General features: G+C 39.7%; 1 protein-coding gene across 2 annotated transcripts in view; it reads right to left on the reverse strand.

Moving 5' to 3' along the window:
- Window positions 1–9,614: 9,614 nt before the first annotated feature.
- Window positions 9,615–22,435, reverse strand: part of asah1b (N-acylsphingosine amidohydrolase 1b) — a 40,465-nt gene continuing 27,644 nt past the window's right edge. For both annotated transcript variants that reach the window (XM_043689892.2, XM_043689886.2), the window contains 6 exons: window positions 20,380–20,434; window positions 19,610–19,691; window positions 19,164–19,295; window positions 18,924–19,047; window positions 11,074–11,130; window positions 9,615–10,319 (listed from right to left, as the gene is read on the reverse strand). In XM_043689892.2, coding sequence (XP_043545827.1) covers window positions 10,230–10,319; window positions 11,074–11,130; window positions 18,924–19,047; window positions 19,164–19,295; window positions 19,610–19,691; window positions 20,380–20,434 — 540 coding nt within the window. In that variant the 3' untranslated portion in view covers window positions 9,615–10,229. The remainder of the gene's footprint in view (window positions 10,320–11,073; window positions 11,131–18,923; window positions 19,048–19,163; window positions 19,296–19,609; window positions 19,692–20,379; window positions 20,435–22,435) is intronic.

Below are 22,435 nucleotides of genomic sequence, written 5' to 3' on the forward strand. Positions count from 1 at the left end.
ATACCAAACTCCAATCAAGTTTGAATTTGATATTTTGACAATATTAAAAACAATGAAAGGAGCTGATGTTTTCGGGTATAAATGTCAGACATTTTGGAACAGTTACCCAGAGTAGCAAAGAGAACTGCCAAGCACCAACCACTAGAAAGACTGCTTGTAAAAAGATCTGCTCTCTTAAAGGGACCTTGATCTATCAACGACCTAGGAAGGAGAATCTCTAAGATGAAGAAAAGAAGACAGAGGAAAATCTACAGAGGACATTCGGCAAGCTGATTGGTTTTGAAATGTGATTATATTTTTTATAAATTGTAATTGGGATTTTTATCAGACCAGTATTTTAGAGAGGAAGGTAAAAGACAGGTTTAGAGAAAGAATTTGTAAATAGTTGCTAGTTAATCAGTTAGACTTAAAAAAAAAAGTTGCTAATTGTTACTTTAAATCGTGACTTTTGTGATAGTTCTTTGCCTCTCGAATTTTAACAGCACGGGGTGAATCTTTTCTGTGTGGCTGGGTTAAATTAGCAGAAGGGTTTACCTTGTGTTATAACAATAAACAGAATCAAACCAATTTAAAATCTGGCCAAATTACCAAGGCTTTCTTGGATTAATCTAAGAGGTTAACAAAAGAGAGTTTATTAAATATGAAAAGAAAGAATAACATATCAGACCCAGTTTAAGAAGAGCAAGTCAGTCCAAGAAAAGAGAAACATCAAAAGATATATTGATCGGTTTCTTTGGGTTAGTTGTTCATGAAGAGTTGATAGTTCGATAGTCAACTCTGGGTAGTGAAATCTTGGCTTTTGCAGGTTATTTGAAACCGTTTGTTCAGTTTTCCTTTTAATAGTGCTTGAAGGGTAGCACTCAGAGCAAGCAAACCCTCCTTGTCCTGTTTCCTTCTGACTGAGGCTTGTTGGCTCCAATACTTGGAGCAAGATAGTCCATTTATCTTCAACAAAGGGGCAACCTGTGGGAAGTTATTTGACTGTGACCATTATCTGACCAACACGCATGGCAGAAGGCTGTAATGCAGCCCTATGTGAATGGTTGTTGTATTCATAAAACTTCATCACGTTACCACATTTTAACTTAAAAATTATTTACTATTACACTCCAGCTCCTGAGATTTTACGTTCAAGTGACTTTTGGTAAAAATGTGAACTGTAACAAAACAAGTGTAATTTCAGGAGGAATTTGGGTGCAATTCCCTGTTTGTTCCGAAAGCAGGAACATTTTTCAAAGTTGTTGTTGCCTCCCAGGAGACAGTATGTACCTTTCATTTCTCAACTTCCCAGCTGACACACCATTATTGAGGGTGAGATAAATAGTGAGCTGTCAGGGTCAATTGATCAAAAGGAAAAGAAGTGGTAAAATGCAAACAAATATTTTTCCCCTCAGATGCAGGAATACATTTTCACCTTGGTGTCTCCTGATGACAGCATTCTTGAGGTAGGAAACTTGGCAGGTTCTGGAATCAATCCTGTGTCCTTCATGCGGTGATCTCATATTGGTGCTCAAAAGCATGCCATTCTAGTTTGTCACCCAGATTTTTAGACATTTCCAGACTGCATGATCACAAATTTTTCAGGAGGGGGCACTATATTCCTTCTTAAGTAGAAATTTCTAAATGTAAATCAGTGCATAACTGCCACTCAGCACAAGCAGCTGGGTTATTAATTACTACATTTAAATATATCAGTTGTTATATTCTTTTCCCATGCCACGTTCAGTAAACTAAAAAAAAGGAAACAAAACTATTCCCAGTCATATTTGCAGGGAAAATAATTAAAGGTGAAAAAAATCACTGAACAAAACAAAGTGAACAGATGTGCTTATGTTCAGAAAAAATATCTCCTCTGTGGGCCGCCAATATTTCTTATTAGGCTGATAGCCTGGACACTAATTAACAATCAGTGTTCTGAAGGAACGCAACATGGAACTATATATGTACACAGCTACTGAGTTTGAAAGCCTGGTCCCTGGATATTTTGTGTTTCTTATTATTAAAAATAATATTGTCAGAAAGGTGGATGTAGTTAATTTGACAGGAGGGAGCACAGCACAGTGGTGTCATCTGGCAGGTTGCATGTTTGATATCTTTAGTCAATTAACAGCCATCACATCTGTTCATTTAAAGATATCGTCTTATAAAGGCATCTCAAAAACTTAGCATGTGCCACCCACGGTTGATCTGTAACAAATCCATATGCCTGCCTAGATTTCATAAACCTTGATATCCTTGCTGAACAAAAATCTATTGGTCTCTGATGTGGAATTTTCATATTCATTTATATTCAGCAGTATTTCAGGAAAGGGCTTTGGAGCTCCAGAGTGATGTATTAATAAAATGTCACTGCTGGCTGCCTTAGGACAGAATTCTGCACATCATTCAGGGCATAGCATACAATGTGTGAGGAGCCTAAACAGGTATTAGTGTCCATGCTTCCAGCTGCGAAGGCTTCAAGCTCCTGTACTTCTTCCCTAAACCTCGCTCCAGTTTCCTCCCACAGTCCAAAAATGTGCAGGTTAGGTGAATTGGCTATGCTAAATTACCTGGAGTGTTAGGTGAAGGGGTAAATGTAGGGGAATGGGTCTGGGTGGGTTGTTCTTCGGAGGGTCGGTGTGGATTCATTGGGCCAAAGGGCCTGTTTCCACACTGTAAGTAATCTAATCTAATCTAATCTCATTGCCTTTCTATATCGCAATTTTCTCCTTTAAGTAGTTCCTTAAGATGTACCTCTTTGACTAGCCTGTTGGTCACCTATTGCTTCATTGTCAAATTTGTCTGCTAACTCTCCTGTGGAACACTTTGGAATATTTTATGACATTCAGGGCACTAAATAAAAAGTTGCCCTTATTGAAACATAGAACATAGGTGCTGGAGCAGGCCCTTCAGCATGTATCATCATCATCCAATACAATCCTGGCTGGTCATGCAATTTCAGTTTCCAAATTCCACAATCTCTCCATACCTCTTGATTCCTTTAGCCACAAGGGCCATGTCCAGCTCCATCTTGAATTTTTCTAATGAACTAGCCCCAAAGGCTTTCTGTGAGAGAGAATTCCATGGGTTCACAACTCGTCTCCGTCCTGAATGGCTTACCCCTTATTCTTATACTGTGATCCCTAGTTCTGGACTTCCCAACATCAGTAACATTCTCCCTAGCCTATCCCATCAGGATCTTTCTTATATGTTTCTATGAGATCTCCCTTCATTCTTCTAAATTCAGTCAGTACAAGCCCAGTTGATCCAGTCTTTGCTCATGTCAGCCCTGCCATCCCAGCAATCAGTCTGGTAAATCGGGGTGGAAGGCGAGATTATAATTCGAATGGATGGGGAGATTATAACCAGGGGATGGGAAGGGGAGATTATAACTGGGGGATGGGAAGGGAGATTATAACCAGGATGAGAGGGAGATTATAACTGGGGACGAGTGGGAGGCAAGATTATAACCGGGATGGGAGGGGAGATTATAACCGGGGAGAGGTGGGAGGCGAGATTATAACCGGGCTGGAAGGGGTGTTTGATTATGCTAGCTGCCTTCTCGAAGAGGGTGACAAATCTCCACTACTCTTTACATGTAGAAGTGCTTTATAATATCTCTCCTGAATCTTCTGGCCTTAATTCTTAGACTATGCCCCTAGTACTAGAATCTTCAACCAGTGGAAATAGTTTATCTTTATCTACCTTATCTCTCCCTGTCAATATCCTGAAGATCTCGATTAGATCATCTTGTAATCTTCTAAATTCTTGAAAATAAAGATCTAATTTGTCCAATCCCTCCCAAAAGCATAGCCCGTGAAATCCAGATATCATTCTTGTAAATGTGCATTGAACTCTCTTCAGGGCTGAAATAGCCTTCCTAAGGTGTGGTCACCTCAAAGTGCTCCAAGTGCAGTTTAACTAGGGTTTTGTATACCTGCAGCAAAATGTCTATATCCTTATACTCCAGCCCTTTAGACATGCAGTCCAGTATTCCATTAGTCTTAAATATTTTCTGTACCTGTTCATGCCTTTTTAAAGAGTTATCTACCTGAAACCCAATCGTTAGACATCCACTGTACTTAACTTTGCACCTTCTGAAAGATCCCTGATCTATCCATTTTTGGTCCAAAATGGATAACTTCACACTTGCTTGTATTAAAATCCACCTACCACAGCTACGCCCAGTCACCCATTTTATCAGTAAGCTGCTGTAATATTATGCTGTCATCAGCACTGTCCATAATGTTGCTCAATTTTGTGGCATCAAAAAATTTGGATATTTGACTTTTTATGCCATTATCCAAGTTGTTAATAAATATTGTGAATAATTGAGGCCCACCACATCCCTTTGGGATTCCCCTATGCACTTTGAGTACTTCCCTATTATTCCAACTCTGTTTCCTGCCACTCAACCAGTTCCCTATCCATGTCAGTAATTTGCCCTCAGTTCCACTTTAGCAAGCAATCTCTTGATTTTATGAAAATCTTCTGGAAGACCATATAAATAACATCCATTGACTTACCTCTGTCCACCACTCTATCTTCAAAAAACTCTGAGATTTGTCAGGCATAACCTCCCTTCATGACCCAAATTACTGATTAATTGAAAATTTTCGAGGTGATCAGTTGCCCTATCTCTAGGTTATAGACTCCAACAACTTCAACACCACAGATGTTAGGCTAACTGGTCTATAATTCCCTGGATTCCCTATGGCAACATTGTTAAAGACCAGAATGACATGAGCAAATTTCCAGTCCAGAGGTACAACTCCTGAACACAGGGAACTCTGAAAGATTACAGTTAGGGCATCAGCAATGTGCTATACTGTCTCCTTTAATACTCCTCAATGGAAATGATCAGATCCTAGGCTTGGGCACTCTTCAGTTCCATTAATTTCCCCATCATTAATGATTTACTTAGAGTCAATGGAAACATGTACAGCATGGAAACAGACCCTTCGGTTCAACCCGTCCATGCTGACCAGATATCCCAACCCAATCTAGTCCCACCTGCCAGCACCCAGCCCATATCCCTCCAAACCCTTCCTATTCATATACCCATCTAAATGCCTCTTAAATGTTGCAATTGTACTAACCTCCACCACTTCCTCTGGCAGCTCATTCCATACATGTACCACCCTCTGCTTGAAAAGGTTGCCCCATAGGTCTCTTTTATATCTTTCCTCTCTCACCCTAAACCTATGCCCTCTAGTTCTGGACTCCCCGACCCCAGGGAAAAGACTTTGCTGATTTACCCTATCCATGCCCCTCATAATTTTGTAAACCTCTATAAGATCACCCCTCAGCCTCCGATGCTCCAGGGAAAACAGCCCCAGCCTGTTCAGTCTCTCCCTATAGCTCAAATCCTCCAACCCTGGCAACATCCTTGTAAATCTTTTCTGAACCACATGTTCCTATTTATTTCTCAGCGCCCTTCCGCATCCACAGTCCTGATGTAGGGCTTATGCCCAGACTCTCCTGCTCCTCAGATGCTGCCTGACTCACTGTGCACATTTTTTGACTCTTGACTCTCCAGCATCTACACCGCTCACTTTCTCCAAAGCTTTGTAGTATGCAGGGTATCATGAATTTTTGGGGTTAGGAGTTTAGGATTAGTAGTTCACATTAGCCTCTATGTGTTATGATTCTTCTGACCCCAATTAGCGTATCTTTCCTTTCCTTTCTCCTCATTGCACTTCATCTTGATTCACCTTAAACGCATGTAAGGTGTTAACATTCATTTAAGTACTTGTAGTGAAATTACCCAGTTTCTCCTGAATATTGGAGATGGAATGAAAGATCAGTCAATGGGGCAGACAATGGGAGGCCATTTGACAAACCCTCCAAAAATATATCAAATCAGAGCTGGCAATATTCTACTGTCAGGAAATTCAGTTTAAAAAATAGAACGAGCAGTAAGAATGGAGACAAAAGGAGAGCTGACAGTAGTGTCCTTGCCAACAAAGCAGCTCTGATCAGGTTTTGCCTTAGCAATATTCTGAGGCCATTCAATTTGAGTTAAAGTCCTTCAATGACTGGTGTATGAGAAAAGTGATTGTAGTTGATCTAAAGGAAGAGGGCTGCATCTCTGAAGTCGATAGTTGTAGTCCTAGCATCAGTTTAAGAATAGAAAAACCATTTTAATTCAAATATTTCAGTACTTTATCTTTAATTTATAACAGTGAGGGCCTCAGTTGTGCCTGATCTAACCAGGTAAGAATGAGCAGTGTCTATGAATAAAGTTAAGTTGGTTTAAGCAACACTTTGTGAAGTCTAGAAATAGTAGTAGTGAAGACAATGTGGACGTTTCTCACCCTTCAATATCTGGGGATTCCTTGAATGCTGCTAGTTCAGACAACATATTCTTTCTTCTAACTCTGAAATTGTCTCACAGAAGAAACACATTACAGAAGTGAAACTGTGCCAAGGAGAACTGAAATTTCCAATTTTAATCCTTAATTCCAAGGGATTGTCATCTCTTACTTGGAAATAGTCCGAGTTAACACCTTTAGAACATAGAAAATAGGAGCAGGGACATTTGGCCTTTTAAGCCTGCTCCAATCATTCATTTGAATTATGGCTGATCAACCAAAGTATTATCCTGTTCCTGCTTAGTCCCTTTATCGTTAGGAACTACATCTAAATCCTTCTCGAAAACATTCCATGTTTTAGCCTCAAGCTCTTTCTGCGACAGATAATTTCACAGGTTCACCACACTCTGGGTGAAGAAATTTCTCCTCATCTCAGTTCTAAATGGCATACCCAACATTCTTACAAATAGTGACCTCTGGTTCTGAGCTACTGGTGAAGGTCATTTAGTGTCATTCCAACTCTGTAACCTGAGCCATGTTGGGGTGAGACAAAGACTTATTTCCTTCGGCCTCAGGAGTTGCATTCCACAGTCCAATAAGACTCCCAGTATGATTAAATCAACGACAGTTTGGTTGCAGCCAAACCTTTTGATATCTTTTAATGTCTGTTGATCTATCATGGTCTGTTTCTTGCAAGTAGCTACCTTATTTGAACTCAAATAAAAAATAATCAGGACAAATCCAACGCGGCCAATTACCACCCAATCAGTTTACTCTCCATCATCAATAAAGTTATGGAAGGGGTCATCAACAGTGCTATCAAGCAGCACTTGCTCAACAACAACCTGCTCAGTGACACCCAGTTTGGGTCTGGGTCACTAATCTCCTGATCTCATTATAGCTTTCGTTCAAACACAGACAAAAGAGCTGAATTCCGGAGGTAAGGGGAGAGTGACAGCCCTTGACGTCAAGGCCTCATTTGACTGAGTATGGCATCAAGGAACCCTGGCAAAATTAGAATCGATGAGTATCTGGGGCAAACAATATACTGGACAGAGTCATATCTGGCACAAAGGAAGATGGTTGTTATTGTGGAGGTCAGTCATCTCATTTCTGCAGGAGTTGCTCAGTGTAGTGTCCTAGAGCCCAACAATCTTCAGCTGCTTCATCAATGACCTTCCCTCTGTTATAAGGTGAGAAGTGGGGATGTTCGCCGATGATTGCACAGTGTTCAGCACCATTCATGACTCCTCAGATACCGAAGCAGTCCGTGCTCAAATGCAACAAGATCTGGACAATACCCAGGCTTGGGCTGACAAGTGGCAAGTAACATTCATGCCACACAAATGCCAGACAATGATCGTCACCAATAAGAGACACTCTAACCACTGTCCCTTGATTCAATGGTATTACCATCACTGAATCCCCCCCTTTCAACATACTTGGGTTACCATTGACTAGAGACTCAACTGGACTCACCACATAAACACATTGGCTATAAGAGCAGGTCAGACACTAAGGATATTGCAGCAAGTAACTCACCTGATACTCCAAAGTCTTTCCACCATCAACAAGGCACAAGTCAGGAGTGTGATGGAATCCTCCCCACTTGTAAGTCCTAGTGGTCGTAGTAGTCTGGCTGTCAGTTCTGAAATGCTCCTGATGTATGGTAGTGTGGCTAGTCCTTTGGGTTGCTCGGACCACTAGGACTTATAACAGCACACAAACCAACAGCCACCCTCAGACAACAACTCACCAGAACGAAGGACCCGATACCCAGCATGAGCAAAACTAATGTAGTGTACAAAATCCCATGCAAGGACTGCACAAAACACTAAATAGGACAAACAGGAAGACAGCTAACGATCCGCATCCACGAACATCAACTAGCCACGAAACGACACGACCAGCTATCCCTAGTAGCCACACACGTAGATGACAAGCAACATGAATTCGACTGGGACAACACTACCATCATAGGGCAAGCCAAATAAAGAACAGCCAGGGAATTCCTAGAAGCATGGCACTCATCCACAAACTCCATCAACAAACACATCGAGCTGGACCCAATATACCAGCCACTACAGCGGACAGCTGAAACTGACAACCGGAAGCGGCAGGGACAGGCCACTATAAATGCCGGAGGAAACACCACAGAAGCGCTTCACAGGAGGCTCCCAAGCACTGAGGATGTCACCTAGACAGGGGACGAAACGTTTGCAACACAAACTTCCAGCTCGGCGAACAGAACCACAACAACGAGCACCCGAGCTACAAATCTTCTCACAAACTTAGAAGTAGGGAATTATACCCAGACTGAAAGATTCAGGTTAGTGGAGGATAGACTGGAAGAACTCTAGGTCAACAACAGAATATCCCATCCCTTCAACTTTGAACATGGAGATGTCGAGGAACATACATATTAATAAATAATTCTAAGCTACATACCAGCCTGCATTGACATGTGCAATAATTGAAGTTGCTGATTAAAGCAGCTTGGATCAACTCAAATTCTCAAACAAATTGAATGTAATAACAATCACTATGGTTTGTGAAGGGAGGACTGAGTTACCCTTTTTTATTTGCTAATTTAGTCTAACATTCTAATTTGTTTAGACAACCTTTGATTTTTGTAACCAGCTGCCTAACAACCTGGAGACTAGCCTCTGAACAATTGCAATAACTTATGGTTCAATGCTTCATCAAAGATTTCTAAGACAAAAGTATGATATTTCACCCCTCAGACGGATATTAGGGCAAATGGCCAAAGCATTGGTCCACCTTGTAGGTTTAAAGGCACCTCAAAGAAAGAAACAAGGTTGATAGGCAGAGAGATGTTAGAAGGGTATTCCAGAGTTCAGGGCCACACATACAAAGGCACAGCAACCATTGTTACAGTAACTAAAACTGGGGAAGCATCACAGACCTTATTTAAAGGATTGCAAATATCCAGATTAAATGAGACACAAACTTGGGAGTGACAGATCCACAAAGGTAGGAGTCGATGTTGGTCAGTGAGCCGAGAGGCAATAGGGAAATGAGACTTACATAGAGTTTAGATAGAATTTTGGATGATGGAGTTTGTGTGTTACATATGGAGGGGACAAAGTGGAAGCAGAGTGTGTGAGAGAAGTTAGAAGTGAGGTGGAAATGCAAGGTCATAACAAAAACATAATTGAGGGTTTTGTCAGATGAACTGAGACAAGGGTGAAGTTAGGTGATGTTGGCAAAAATGGACAGCCAGAGTTAGGAACTACTGTGTGATTTGCATTATAAAATAAATATTAGTAACTATTAAAAAATGGAAAATATGAACTGAAGTAGTTTTAATCAATAGATTTATCCATCAGCTTTAATGGTCAGATACAACACACTAATCTTGTACATAATGTGTTTTGGTAACAAACTTGTTTGACAAACTAGAATCCAAGCAGGTTGTTTAGCAAAATGACAAACTCCAAACATTCACTAAAGTGTACACTGTATGGTCAAAAGAGGACTGAAATATTTGTCTTTTGGTCCTGTCTACATCAAATTAACAATTAAAGACAATTTTAAGAACAGAAATCTGAATAAACAATGCTTAGTTTTACCAGTGCCAAATAAATTGCTGATTAGTAAGAAAAGGATATCAATAGAACTTTCTGCTCAGCATAATCATTAAAGTGCTTCTTGCTAGGTTTGAAATTACTGAACTAACCTATTAGACAAGAATTTTTCACATTTAGTCCATATATTTAAATTTCAAATATTTAGCTAAGCATGAAAATCTGTATAACAAAAGCCAATATGAAAGCCTAAATCGTTTTGCACATTACAGAAATTCAGTGCCATCAGAAATTAATACACTCCGTAAGAAGCATATATGCAGCTTGAACTGCTTGTCCATATTCAGATCCAGCTGTTAAATTCCACAGTACCGCCTTGCATAGATGTCTACCATGGCATACATGGGTTTGGACAATCACGTAAATATGATTCAAATGTTCCTTCAGAGATTTCCATCAAGGTAGTATATGTAGTCAACTGTGAAATGCAAATATTATTAGAAAATCTCTCGAATTTCCTAGGTTGAGTCCAAATACTTTCGATACACAATATAAATTCATGTTCATATAGCAAAAATAAAAAAGTCAAATCATAATTTCAAAGACTGTTGATTCAAGTAGTGCAAGCATATTTCACACATAAGGAGAAATCTCTCAGAGAATCCCTATTAATAAAAAGTCAGATTTGCCATAGCCCTATCCATTCATTTAAAAGAAGAATCCAGAGTTTTATTCAGAAGTTTGTTTTGGGCATTGATCAGTGTCAAGGATCTTATCTTCGACTAGTTTGAATCTGTATTCTCTCTTCCTCACTGTTTAGATTTTTGATACTAGGATTCATTCAGGGCTTTCTTGAACACATGCTAAGCCATGAAGTTTGTCCTACTGCATATAAATATATAAAATCACATTTTCCCATATACACACACTTTAGTCAATTCAAAGACTGTGTACTGGTGAAATACTTCTTGCTAAGTAAAACTGGAATTAAGGAATACTAATAGGAGAATCATAGACTTGTTTCTTTATCAATCTGGAACACCGTTAAAACAGCAATAAATGAGGAGAAAGAAAATCTAAAAAGGACTAGAGATTAACAAAATGACTGGAATCTACCAATATTAAACAGTATAATTCCCAAATTGGCTGAGCACATTGTACCTCTGCACTAAAAAGAGAGAGAGAGAGAGAAGACAGACCATCTAAAATGGAACAATTCAATTTACACTCACCTTATTGAGAACAGGCTTTGTTGACAAAACATCATAAATAGTTTCTACAGAAATATTCTGAAAGACAAGGAATAAGACATGCATCTCATTATACTTTCAGTAAGCAAACTGCACTAACACAAAACTGTCCAATTTATAATCGACATTTACTACATCTTCAAAAAAGACAAAATTCTCTGTTGTCAGATGTCACTATCAAATGATGGAATAAGTTTTCAAAAAATATTAATGCTGCCCAGAAAATTAGAAATTTATGTAACTTTGCAAACAACAAAATGTCAATTTTTAAATAATTTTACTGAATATTTTAATAATATCAGCTTACTATGTGCCAAGCAGCCATATAAACAGTCAAGTTTCATCAGTGAAAATGAAAACCAAGCTGGATTATTTATATTTGCATTTAGATTTCTTAACCTGAGTTGACATACACAGAAGCTAACAATTACATGTGAGTGTAGACTATTCGGCTCCATTAGCCTGCTTCACTAGTTGATAACATAGTGCAACAAGGGCAGGAACTTGGAGTTTGTGTGTAATTTGATCGTAGCCCTAACAAATGAGTCAATCTGCCTGCCTGGATTTTTAAAAATGATCCTGTCTTCACCATTCTCTTGGGAAGAGAGCTCTGAAGAAAGTCAAACCTCAGGAAGGAAAAAGATCCTCAGGTCTATCTTAAAATGGGAGACTCCACATTTTTCAGAATGATCAATTAGTTCTATTCTCTACAACAAGGGGAAGCATCTTCTTAGAATCCATCTTGTCGAGTTTCCTCAGAATCCCACCCCTCATTCTTCTAATATATAAAGCCAGCCTTGCTAACTTTTCCTCATGAGACTAGCACCTTATCCAAGAAATATGTAATGTGAATCTACTCTGATCTGTTTTAATGCTATTGTGTCCTTCAAAGAACACAACTGTACAGAGTACCTCTGATGTGGTCTCAACAATGCCCTGTTCAACCTTAAAATATAGCTATTTTTAAATTCCACTCCCCTTGCAATGAACTAAAACAGCCATATCTGCATATGATCCTTTTGGCAATCAATGTACCAGAATTCCCAGACCTCTGTCTACCTCAGTTTTACAATTTCTCTTCATTTAAATAATATGCGGTTCTCTAATCATCCTGCCAAGGTGAACAAATTCACATGTTCCACACCATACTGCATCTGATAATTTTTTTGCTCACCCACTACAGATATTAGATTAGATTAGATTAGATTACTGACAGTGTGGAAACAGGCCCTTCGGCCCAACAAGTCCACACCGACCCGCCGAAGCGCAACCCACCCATACCCCTACATTTACCCCTTTAACCTAACACTACGGGCAATTTAGCATGGCCAATTCACCTGACCCGCACATCTTTGTGACTGTGGGAGGAAACCGGAGCACCCGGAGGAAACCCACGCAGACACGGGGAGAATGTGCAAACTCCACACAGTCAGTCGCCTGAGTCGGGAATTGAACCCGGGTCTCTGGCGCTGTGAGGCAGCAGTGCTAACCACTGTGCCACCGTGCCGCCCATCCTTTACACCTCAAGTCCTCTGTACAATTTACTATCCCAATTACCTTTGTGTCATCAGCAAATTTAACAACCACACATTCAGTCCAAGTCATTGTTGTGGGATATAGGTAAAGTAGTGTTACTTCTGCAATCATAATTACTTATGCAAGGTAAATGCACTCACACCAGTGTATAATTGTTTCAACCAAGAGCTGAGTCAACAAGAATGAAAACTATGTGAAGGAAATATATAATTGTTTTTGTAATAGCTAAAATGTGCATACAAGAATGAAATGTGCCTGCAAACAATGGTAGATGTTACAGACAAATAGATAAGGTGCTGTGAGGGTGTAGGTTAAGCCAGATATGCTTGTACAAACAGTAGTTATAAGCATCTGTTGCCCACTTCTGCAAAAACAAAAACAAACCACAATTAAAAGGTCATAAGGATCAATATGGTTGGGGAATGGGAGGAAATGTCACAAGTGGGGGAAGTAGATAGTAGTGAAGGAGGATATACCTCACAATGGACCACAGCAGGATGTGGTGAAATCGCCAAGTAAAACTTGTACTTTGTTATGCACAAAGCCAGATAAGGCAAGAGATAAACAATAGTAATGGGCACTGGGTTGGGAGTAGTGAATCCTATATAAGATATGCACTTGCTAAACTCTGCGTGCCTATTCCAAGCACCACGCTTGCAAGAGTATAATAAACATACGGATTGCTTCAGATCTTGTCTCGGACTGAAATTCTTGAAGTGAGTGAGCTTCGTTTCTCACATTGTCGTAGTTTGCAAATAGTGGAAGTCCCAGTATTGACCTGTGTTGTTCTCTACCAACAACCCATTTATGCCTAGTATTTCCTGTTAGCTAAGCAAGCTCATAACCATGCAAACATTTACCCTTTACTCAGTTCTTTTGAGTAATATCATGTATGTTTCTGTTATCTTTATCAGATGTCTTTGTGGAAATTTAAATTTACCACATCCACCAGTTCCACTTTATCCACATTTCACATTAATTCCTTGAAGAACTTTAAAATGAGTAAGGCCTGCTCTCCTTTTCACAAAACCATGTTGGCTCTGCCATTGGCATTGAGATTTTCTAAGTACCCTGCTATAAACCCCTCAATAATAGATTAAACTTGTTTATTAAAATACATTTCTATAGAAAAATGTATTTGTTGTAATATCAAAAAATCTAAAACAATATAATTCAACACAGTACAAAGAAAAAACCCAAACTGCACTCATGTACAATTGTATAAATCTATATATAAAAACCAAATATGCAAATAATAACTAATAATAAAAATAATAATAATGATGATAACAACAACAACATGGCTCAGTGAGACAAAATACTGGCTCTGTGTCCAGGTAGTCCAAAAAGGGCTGCCATACTTGTAAGAAAATCCAAAGGGATATGCTCCATAATGATCTTATGCCAACCCAACAAACTGAGGATTTTCAGATACCCAATCTAATAGAATACTCTTTCTTGCGCAAAAAGTATGGATGTTGAAAAGTTTCTTTCTTATACGCATCTACAGGGAAGGCCAAGAGGAGGAGAAATCAGGTCCATCTCCACCCTTGTCCTCAAGATCCTCTCAAAGGAACAGGAGAATCGACGTTTCGGGCATAAGCCATTCTCCTTTGATGCTGTCTGACCTGCTGCGCTTTTCCAGCAATAGATTTTTAAGCTCTGATCTCCAGCATCTGCAGTCCTCACTTTCTCCCATAAATGATCTGGAACCAAGTGAACCCTGTGGAGAATCTTCAACTGTAAAGTGTGGGTCCTACTGCAAATGGAGATCTTTCTCGCGTTCTCTCAAATATCTTGGCATGTCTTTGAGGAGATCTTGACACCCAACCCTCCCCCATTCCCTGCAAAGCCGTTCGATCTCATCCAAAAGGGCCGCCCCCCAACAGATGATAAAGAATGCTGATAGAAAGCATTATCTTAGCACTGAGCACCCTCTTCTCTATTTTGGATCTGTAGGGATTATTAAAAGTGTAGCCCTTTTTTGAATGAAATCCCTAATTAGAAAAACAAATGAAAAAAAGAGTTCACTGCTTGATAGCTCATATTTCTGAGCTAACTGGTCAAATAACATAATTGTATCCCCCTCAAATAAGTCACCCATACAAGACACACTCCTAGCTGCCCAACAGTTTAAACCCAGAGTCTAACATCCCAGGTTGAAAACCTGGCATACCCCTACTATAGGTGTAAAAAAAGATGCTTTGACAATGTTGCCTTCACTCTGCCGCATTGTCCTCCATGCTTTAACAGTATTGATAAATATTGGGTTGTGGCAATATTCCTCAACTGTCCTCGTTTTGTCCAGGAATAGCAAGCTAGTAAGGGGGCACCTTACATGAGAAGTTTCAATATCTAGCAAGAGGGTCCCCCACAAGCCCAGTCACTCACATAAGATAAAAGCGAGCCTAGTTGATGGTTTTTAATGTCTGGGAGATCCACCTCCCCCAGTCCATGAGGCAACTGCAATTTAGCTAACTTAATAACCGGCTGCTTACGATGCTAGATAAAAGAGCTGAACCAACCGTTCAGTGTCCTCAACGTTTGCTTAGTGAAACTCAAGGAGAGCATTCACATAGGGTACGATAGACTGGGGGGCGGCGGAGTATCTACACATTCTAGTAACTTAAATGGGAGATTCCTCCCTAACCAATATGGCCAGTCCCCTACTCCTAGTATTAAAAAGATGAAAAGTAAACCCGATCAAAGCCATTCTACTGTAGATTCAAATGTTCCCCATCATCCAAGTGTGTCTCCTGCAATAAATCAATATCCACCTTTTCCTTTCTAAGGCTCAAGAGTACCTTTTTCCTCTTAATTGGCAAGTGACTCCCTTTGACATTCCAGGGACGCCATTTAAAAGAATCATTAGCCATAACCTTCTGCAGTAACACTTAGACTCTAGAGAGGAAGAACTCAAATTACAAATCGCTGAGCCTTAATAAAAGAAAATCCACAGAACCTAAAAACTACACAAACTAAAACCGCTACAGTTAACAAACCTACACAACTATCAAAGATTATATATAACAAAAACCCCAAAAAACATTATATATAAAGCACCAACAGCACTCGATAGGGGAGCTACCCCCACCCCGCCCAAAGGGGGTACCTACACACCCCAAACCCCATCTTCCCACTGCCAACACAGCAACCGGGACATTTAAATACCTGAACTGCCTGTAAATAGGCGACTAGCCATCCCAACCATTTTCTCTCCTCCTAGCTAGAGCCACACCACAAACACAAGTGACACAAAAAAAGAGAAATACAAAAAAAAATAACAATGTGAACAAAGAAATTAAAAATGAATAGTAAGTATCCAATCTCCTGTTGTTAAAGTAAATACCCCATCCATCCCAGAGCATAATTTAAGCCAGATTATTGCCAACAAATAGGAGGAAAAGAAAATCCTAACAGGACTTCACATTTTAAAAAAAAAATCCAAAAAGCGCTATTATCTATACATATTGAATTGTTCAGACTAAGTTAACTTGTCCACAAAGTCTCTTGCCTTCTCTGACCAGTCAAAGTAGTGTACGGATCCATTAAAGGTAATCCGAAGCACCGCCAGGTATTTTAGAGAGTACTGGATCCCAATCTTCCTCAGTCTTTTCATAATGCCATCATAGGATTTCCTTTTCTCGATCACCGCTGCTGAGGAGTCCTGGAAAAACATGATCCTAGAACCTTCGTAAACTAGGGTCTTCCTCTAGACTCTGGAAGTTTCCATGATTCTCTGCTTGTCTCCATAGTTATGGAGCCGCACCAGGACAGAGCGAGGGCGAGGGAGACAACGATTTGAATATTTTTCCTCCTGCCCCTGTTCACGAGATCATTGACCTGGTCAAGCAAATTATGGACTTGTGTCTACAGGCTCTGGATCCTATCCTTGGAGGAATCAGTCTCAGCTTCTACCACTGTAACACTGTGTTCAACCTCGTCCGACCTTTTCCTGAGGTTCCCAGCTGCAGCTTGTGCTTCTGCAGCATAATAGAGATTAGGGCCAGCTTCTCTTCAATTTGCTTACCTAGCATCTCGTGAGATTTCACGAACTCCGATACCAGGGCCTGATACGAAATCGAGTCCGAGGATCCTGTATCGGAGATGCCGGTGTTGGACTGGGGTGTACAAAGTTAAAAATCACACAACACCAGGTTATAGTCCAACAGGTTTAATTGGAGGCACACTAGCTTTCGGAGCGACGCTCCTTCATCAGGTGACTGTGGAGGGCTCGATCGTAACAGGTGTTACGATCAAGCCCTCCACAATCACCTGATGAAGGAGCGTCGCTCCGAAAGCTAGTGTGCTTCCAATTAAACCTGTTGGACTATAACCTGGTGTTGTGTGATTTTTAACTGAGGATCCTGTAGGCTGGGTAGCGGCCCTGGTCTCGAGTGAGCCTGCTCCCTTCTTAGACATCCCTGGACAGTGAGAACGCAGTTAAGTGACTTCCTCAAACTTTCTAGGACTCTAAATGTTTCAGAGTCCTAGAATATCACGATGACCTGGGTAGGCTGGGTTAGGGCTTTGTCCTGCTTGTGATGTGGTACAGAGTTCTGCAATGTGATCTTCCTAGATTGATTATCATCTTGGATCCCCCAGATTAAACCTTTAACCTTATGATAGATGTTAACTCCCTGCAGTTTCCTGCTTCGTATTTCTCTCCATTTTTTAATAACAAATTGTTACTTTGCAATTGGATAAGACATTTCTTGAATCTCAGGAATTTTTGAAAATTTAAAACTAGTACATAAACTATCTCAGGAACCACTTTCGATAAGTCACTGGGATGTAGTCCATCAGGGTCTGGGGTCTTGTCAGTTTTCCTCAATACTTTTTTTTCCTGGTGGTGATCATTGTTTTAAGTTCCTCCCTCACCTCCGCATATTGAATCACATATATTTCTGGGATATTATTTGAATCAACCACAGTGAAGGTAAAGACAAAATCTGTCCAATTCACCTGCCGTTTCCTTCAATTTTTTAAGTTCCTCAGACTTGCTTTTGAGGATCAGTGATTACTTACCCTTCTACAATTTATGTGTAGTCCTTCAGAAGGGCTTATGCCCGAAACGTCGATTCTCCTGCTCCTTGGATGCTGCCTGACCTGCTGCGCTTTTCCAGCAACACATTTTTAAGCTCTGATCTCCAGCATCTGTAGTCCTCACTTTCTCCTTCTACTATTTATACCTATTTTCATAGTACTGGACAGATTTTTCTCATACTCCAATTCCATCCTTATTCTTTTAGTCATTCTTCGCTTTTCTAAAGAATATTGTCCAATCTTCTGACCCTCTCCTTACCTTTGTGAATTGTACACATCTTCTATCTTTAAGTTCCTCAGTTTGCCATTGGTAGTGCATTCTTCTCCAGAGTGTCTTTTTCACTGGAATATATGTCCTGAGGTTCTGAAATAACTCCTTAAATGTTGGCCACTCCATTCATTTTTATGTTCTTTTCATAATGTAAATTTCCCAAGTCACATTGGCAAGCTCACCCCTTCTTTAGAGCTTCACAATTGCTCTAATTAAGTTTAAAACAATACTCTTAAGATCTACTGTTCTCGTCCTTAAAATGAATGTGAAATGCAATCACATTCAATCATCACTACTTCAGGGTGCCTTCACTGAGAAGTCATTAATCCTGTCCCACTGTACATTACCCTATCTAGGGTAATGTACAGCCTTCTCCCATTGGCTGCACAACATGAGCCTGAAAACATAATGAACTCATAATGAACTCATCTTCCAAGCTACCTTTGCCAATCTGATTCAGTGAATTTATGTGCACATTAAAAATCGCCCATAATTACCACTATACCTTTCTCTCGTGACCCCATCATTTCTTCATGTATACCTGTCATTCATTGTAGTTACCAGCAGGGGGCCTGTAAATCATTCCAAGAGACTTACCTCTATCCAAACGGATTTATAACTAGCACTAATATTTTTAGTTAACAGAGCCTCTCCAACTTTTTCTCAGCTTCTGAAATGTCATACACCTTTCAATACTGAGATACCAGTTATTTTTAAAATCTTGCATCTATATCTCTATAATGGATAATATAAGATACATATTGCTTTGTATTTGAATTGCCAATTCATTCATTTAGTTATAAATGCTATATACAGACACAGAGCCTTTAAATTCTTTAAATTTTCACAACATATAGCTGTGTCTGCTAGAACACTCTTAGATTGTACACATTGTCCTGTTTTGAGAGAGAGCTTGACAGATGCAAAGTACATTTCCAACCATGACCACAATGGTGTAAGTTAGCAAAGACAGACTTACAGCTTGCGTTGTTTGATTCATGCACTTCATGGCAGGAATTCTACGATTATCCAGAAACAGTGGGTCCTTCCAACGATCATAGTTTGTTTCTAGCACATACCAGATGCCATGCTTAATGTCAAGCCTAGGTTTGTACATAAAAAAATCAAAATCAAACTCCAACAAGTCTCTCTGATCCAAATGTTCCACTGCATTTACAATACAGAACATAGAAATCCTATTTCATTTGGATTTACTTACTCCCAGATATCCAGAGCAGCTGTCCTTGAACGGGTGATTACACAACCTTCACCAGACTGGTTTCCTCCAAGTATATAATAGGCCGGTGCTAGCATTTTTGTTTTGGCTAACTGATCCTTGGCTTGTGCGTAACTGCAAGATAGAGTCAAAAATGTTAGCGTGGGTAAATCCATTCCATCAAAATCAAGGAGAGTTTACAGATTCTAGCTTGAATAAAAATCTGGCATATGGAAAAGCAAAAAAAAAAAAAAAATTATTTCTCAGTTTGTTACTAACATTTGGACCACAGAATGTCTTTGAGGGATAATTTCTGGGCTGAAAGATCTATAGAATAGAAACTAGATGTCGAAATTCTGAAATAGTTCACGGAGGTGTACAGAATATCTAAATTAGGAAGAGAAATAGCTACCTTCAAAATACAATAGAATTTATGATAGACACATTACCTGGTCGCATTCTCCAATACAGATCGGGTGAGGAAACTCATCCATATACCATCCCTTTTACCTAATATCCATTCAATGATGCCTGCAAATCAAGTTAACATAGATTTAAAATGTTGGAATTTTGCAAATACCCCAAACTTACAGGAAAGAACCCCAAAATTTGGATCTAACCTACGAAAGCTTGCGTTGACACTTTTCAGGAAAAGAAAAGACAATTAATGATGCTTCACCATTTATGTTAGTTGTGATTCTTAGATTCTAATGGGAACTTAGTCATGGCAGGGGACTCCGATAAGGACATCAGAAATGAATCCTTGAAGAGGTCAAACTGACCTGCCAATTTACAGATAGCTCTGGTTTGTGATTGGTCAAAGTCAAGAAGGCCTAACCAGGAAGGCACCAACTTTGTCGGCACTATACGGAGGTGAAGTTGAGGGAAGGGACCAAGTTCACAAACTTCTAAATATCCTAGCTACTGAATCCTTCAAGTGGCCCACCTCTCCCACATTTGGCAGAATCTACCAATGTATTGACTTTAGTAATTGCAGAATCAATTAGATTGGAGAGGAAGCAAGTCTTCCGTAATCAAGAGACTGCTTCACAGGTGGAGGATATTTAAATAATTTAAATAAATTAAAATTTCTATAAACGTTTATATAATAGTATAGGCTTGTATAGAATGTTAGTCACCTTAGATACAAAGGAAAAGCGTTATAAAATTACATTTTGCTAAAATAATCCAAGTCTTAATGATAATCAGTGTTAATTACCAATATATCCTCCATCAATGCTGAAACGTTCATTCATTGTAAGTGTAAACGTCCCCTGTAAAGACAGTAGTTTGGATTACACATTAGAGGGTCCTCAAAGTGCACTGTCACGTGATTATTTTTAAACACTGAATCTATTGTGTATTGACAATTATTTTCCAATGGTCAGTTAGACACAAAGCATTAAGTTGTAATCTTATTTAATTGTCAATGGTCCAACAGGGAGGAGATAGTCACCTCAGAGTACAAAAGAGTCAAACTGTTGGCGATTTAGTAGATGATATCAGTGTCAAGAATTATACTCAATGAGAAAAATTAAAATTGGCTGGGACTCCCTTCTCTAGAAGAGAGGCCTAAAAACGAATAAAGGGTTTCTTGACATGAACATGAAGAAAATGATTGTTTGTTTGTGGAAATGTTTAAGAATAAATGACCAATTTCTATGGTATATTCTGGACAATCTATACAGATTGACACTAGTCTATAGACTTCTTTTCTATTCTTCCGAATCATAAAACCATGGGCATTTTGGAATCAAGCCAGTAAGAGCCTTTCAAGTTTATTAAAATCTGTATAATAAACAAAAGTGCAGGAAAGACTACCATTGCTGTATTGTAATTTACTTAAGTATTGGACTAGTCATATAGATATTGTTCTTGTGGCAGTGGTAATATCCCTACCTCTGAGCCAGAAGGCCTGGGTTCAAGTCCCACCTACTCCAGAGATATGTCACAGCAGCTCTGAATGGCTCTTAGCAAATATCTATAAAAAACAGTGGCCACAAGAGCAGGCCAGAGGCTAGGAATCCTGTGGAAAGTAACTCACCTTCTGACCCTCCAAAGAATGTCCATCATCTACAAGATAGAGGTTAGGAGTGTGAGATGAGTGCAGCTCCAACAAAACTGAAGCAGCTTGACACCATCCAAGACAAAACAACCACTTGGTTGGCACATCCACAAAAATCCACATCACCATAGATGTGCAGTGTGTACTATTTACAAGATGCACCACAGAGATTTACCAATGATCCTTAGGCAGTATGATCGCTACCATCTAGAAGGACAAGGGCAACAGATACATGGATTTACCACCACTTCCAAGTTCTCCTCCCAGCCACTCAGCTAAACTTTGAAAGACATTGGTGTTTCTTAAGTTTCACTGCATTGAAGTCCTGAAATTCTTTTCCTAATGGAATTGTGAATGCACTTACATCAAATGTAGTTCAAGAAAGCAGCTCAAAACTGGGGAGGCAGAATATCAATACTGCATAATGAAGCAAACAATATTTTTCTAATATATATATATATATATATATATATATATACACATACATACACACACACATATACACACTTGCTGAACTGCAGTGACTACCTGCCAAGCTAAGTTTTGTTTTTAAAATTCTCGTTTCCAGCCCCCACCTCCCCTTGTATCTTCTGACCTTGCCCTTCCAATGGTAAAGGTTTCAGGTTGCGATGGTGCTGCTGAAGGAATCTTGGTGAATTGTTACAGTACATCTCACCTCTGAAGTTCTGCTCTTTTGAGCACGTTTGGACTAGGTATGTACAGGTTAGGAGAAGAGAGACTCTAGCAAAACTCAAACTCTGCACCAGCAATCAGCTACTCCTTTCCAAGTGCTGCTTAATAGTCCTACTGATGACCGCTTCCAGCGCTTTGCTGATGTTGGAGAGCAGACTGATGGGAATGGTAATTGGCTGGGTTGGATTTGTCCTGCTTTTTGCAGAAAGGACCCGAGTAATTTTCCATTTTACAGAATTGATGCCAGTGTTGCATGTGTAGTAAAACAGCTTGGCTTGGCTAGCCAGAATATTGTTAGGGTCCATTGCTTTTGTAGTATCCAGTGTCTCCAACCATTCCTTGATATCACACGGGTGAAGCGAATTAGTTGAAGACTGACCCGCATGATGCGGGAGCTCTCAGGAGGATTCATCTTAATAAATGCTACTGAAGCTGAGAGTATCCTGCAAGGAGAAGGAGACCATCCCCAACATCTGGGTGATATTCAGATTTCTACCTTAAGCCTACGCTGAAACAA

The sequence above is a fragment of the Chiloscyllium plagiosum genome, unplaced genomic scaffold (assembly GCF_037043375.1).
Source record: "Chiloscyllium plagiosum isolate Xiang-an unplaced genomic scaffold, Cpla_swu_hap1 HiC_scaffold_1, whole genome shotgun sequence".
Lineage (NCBI taxonomy): Eukaryota > Metazoa > Chordata > Chondrichthyes > Orectolobiformes > Hemiscylliidae > Chiloscyllium > Chiloscyllium plagiosum.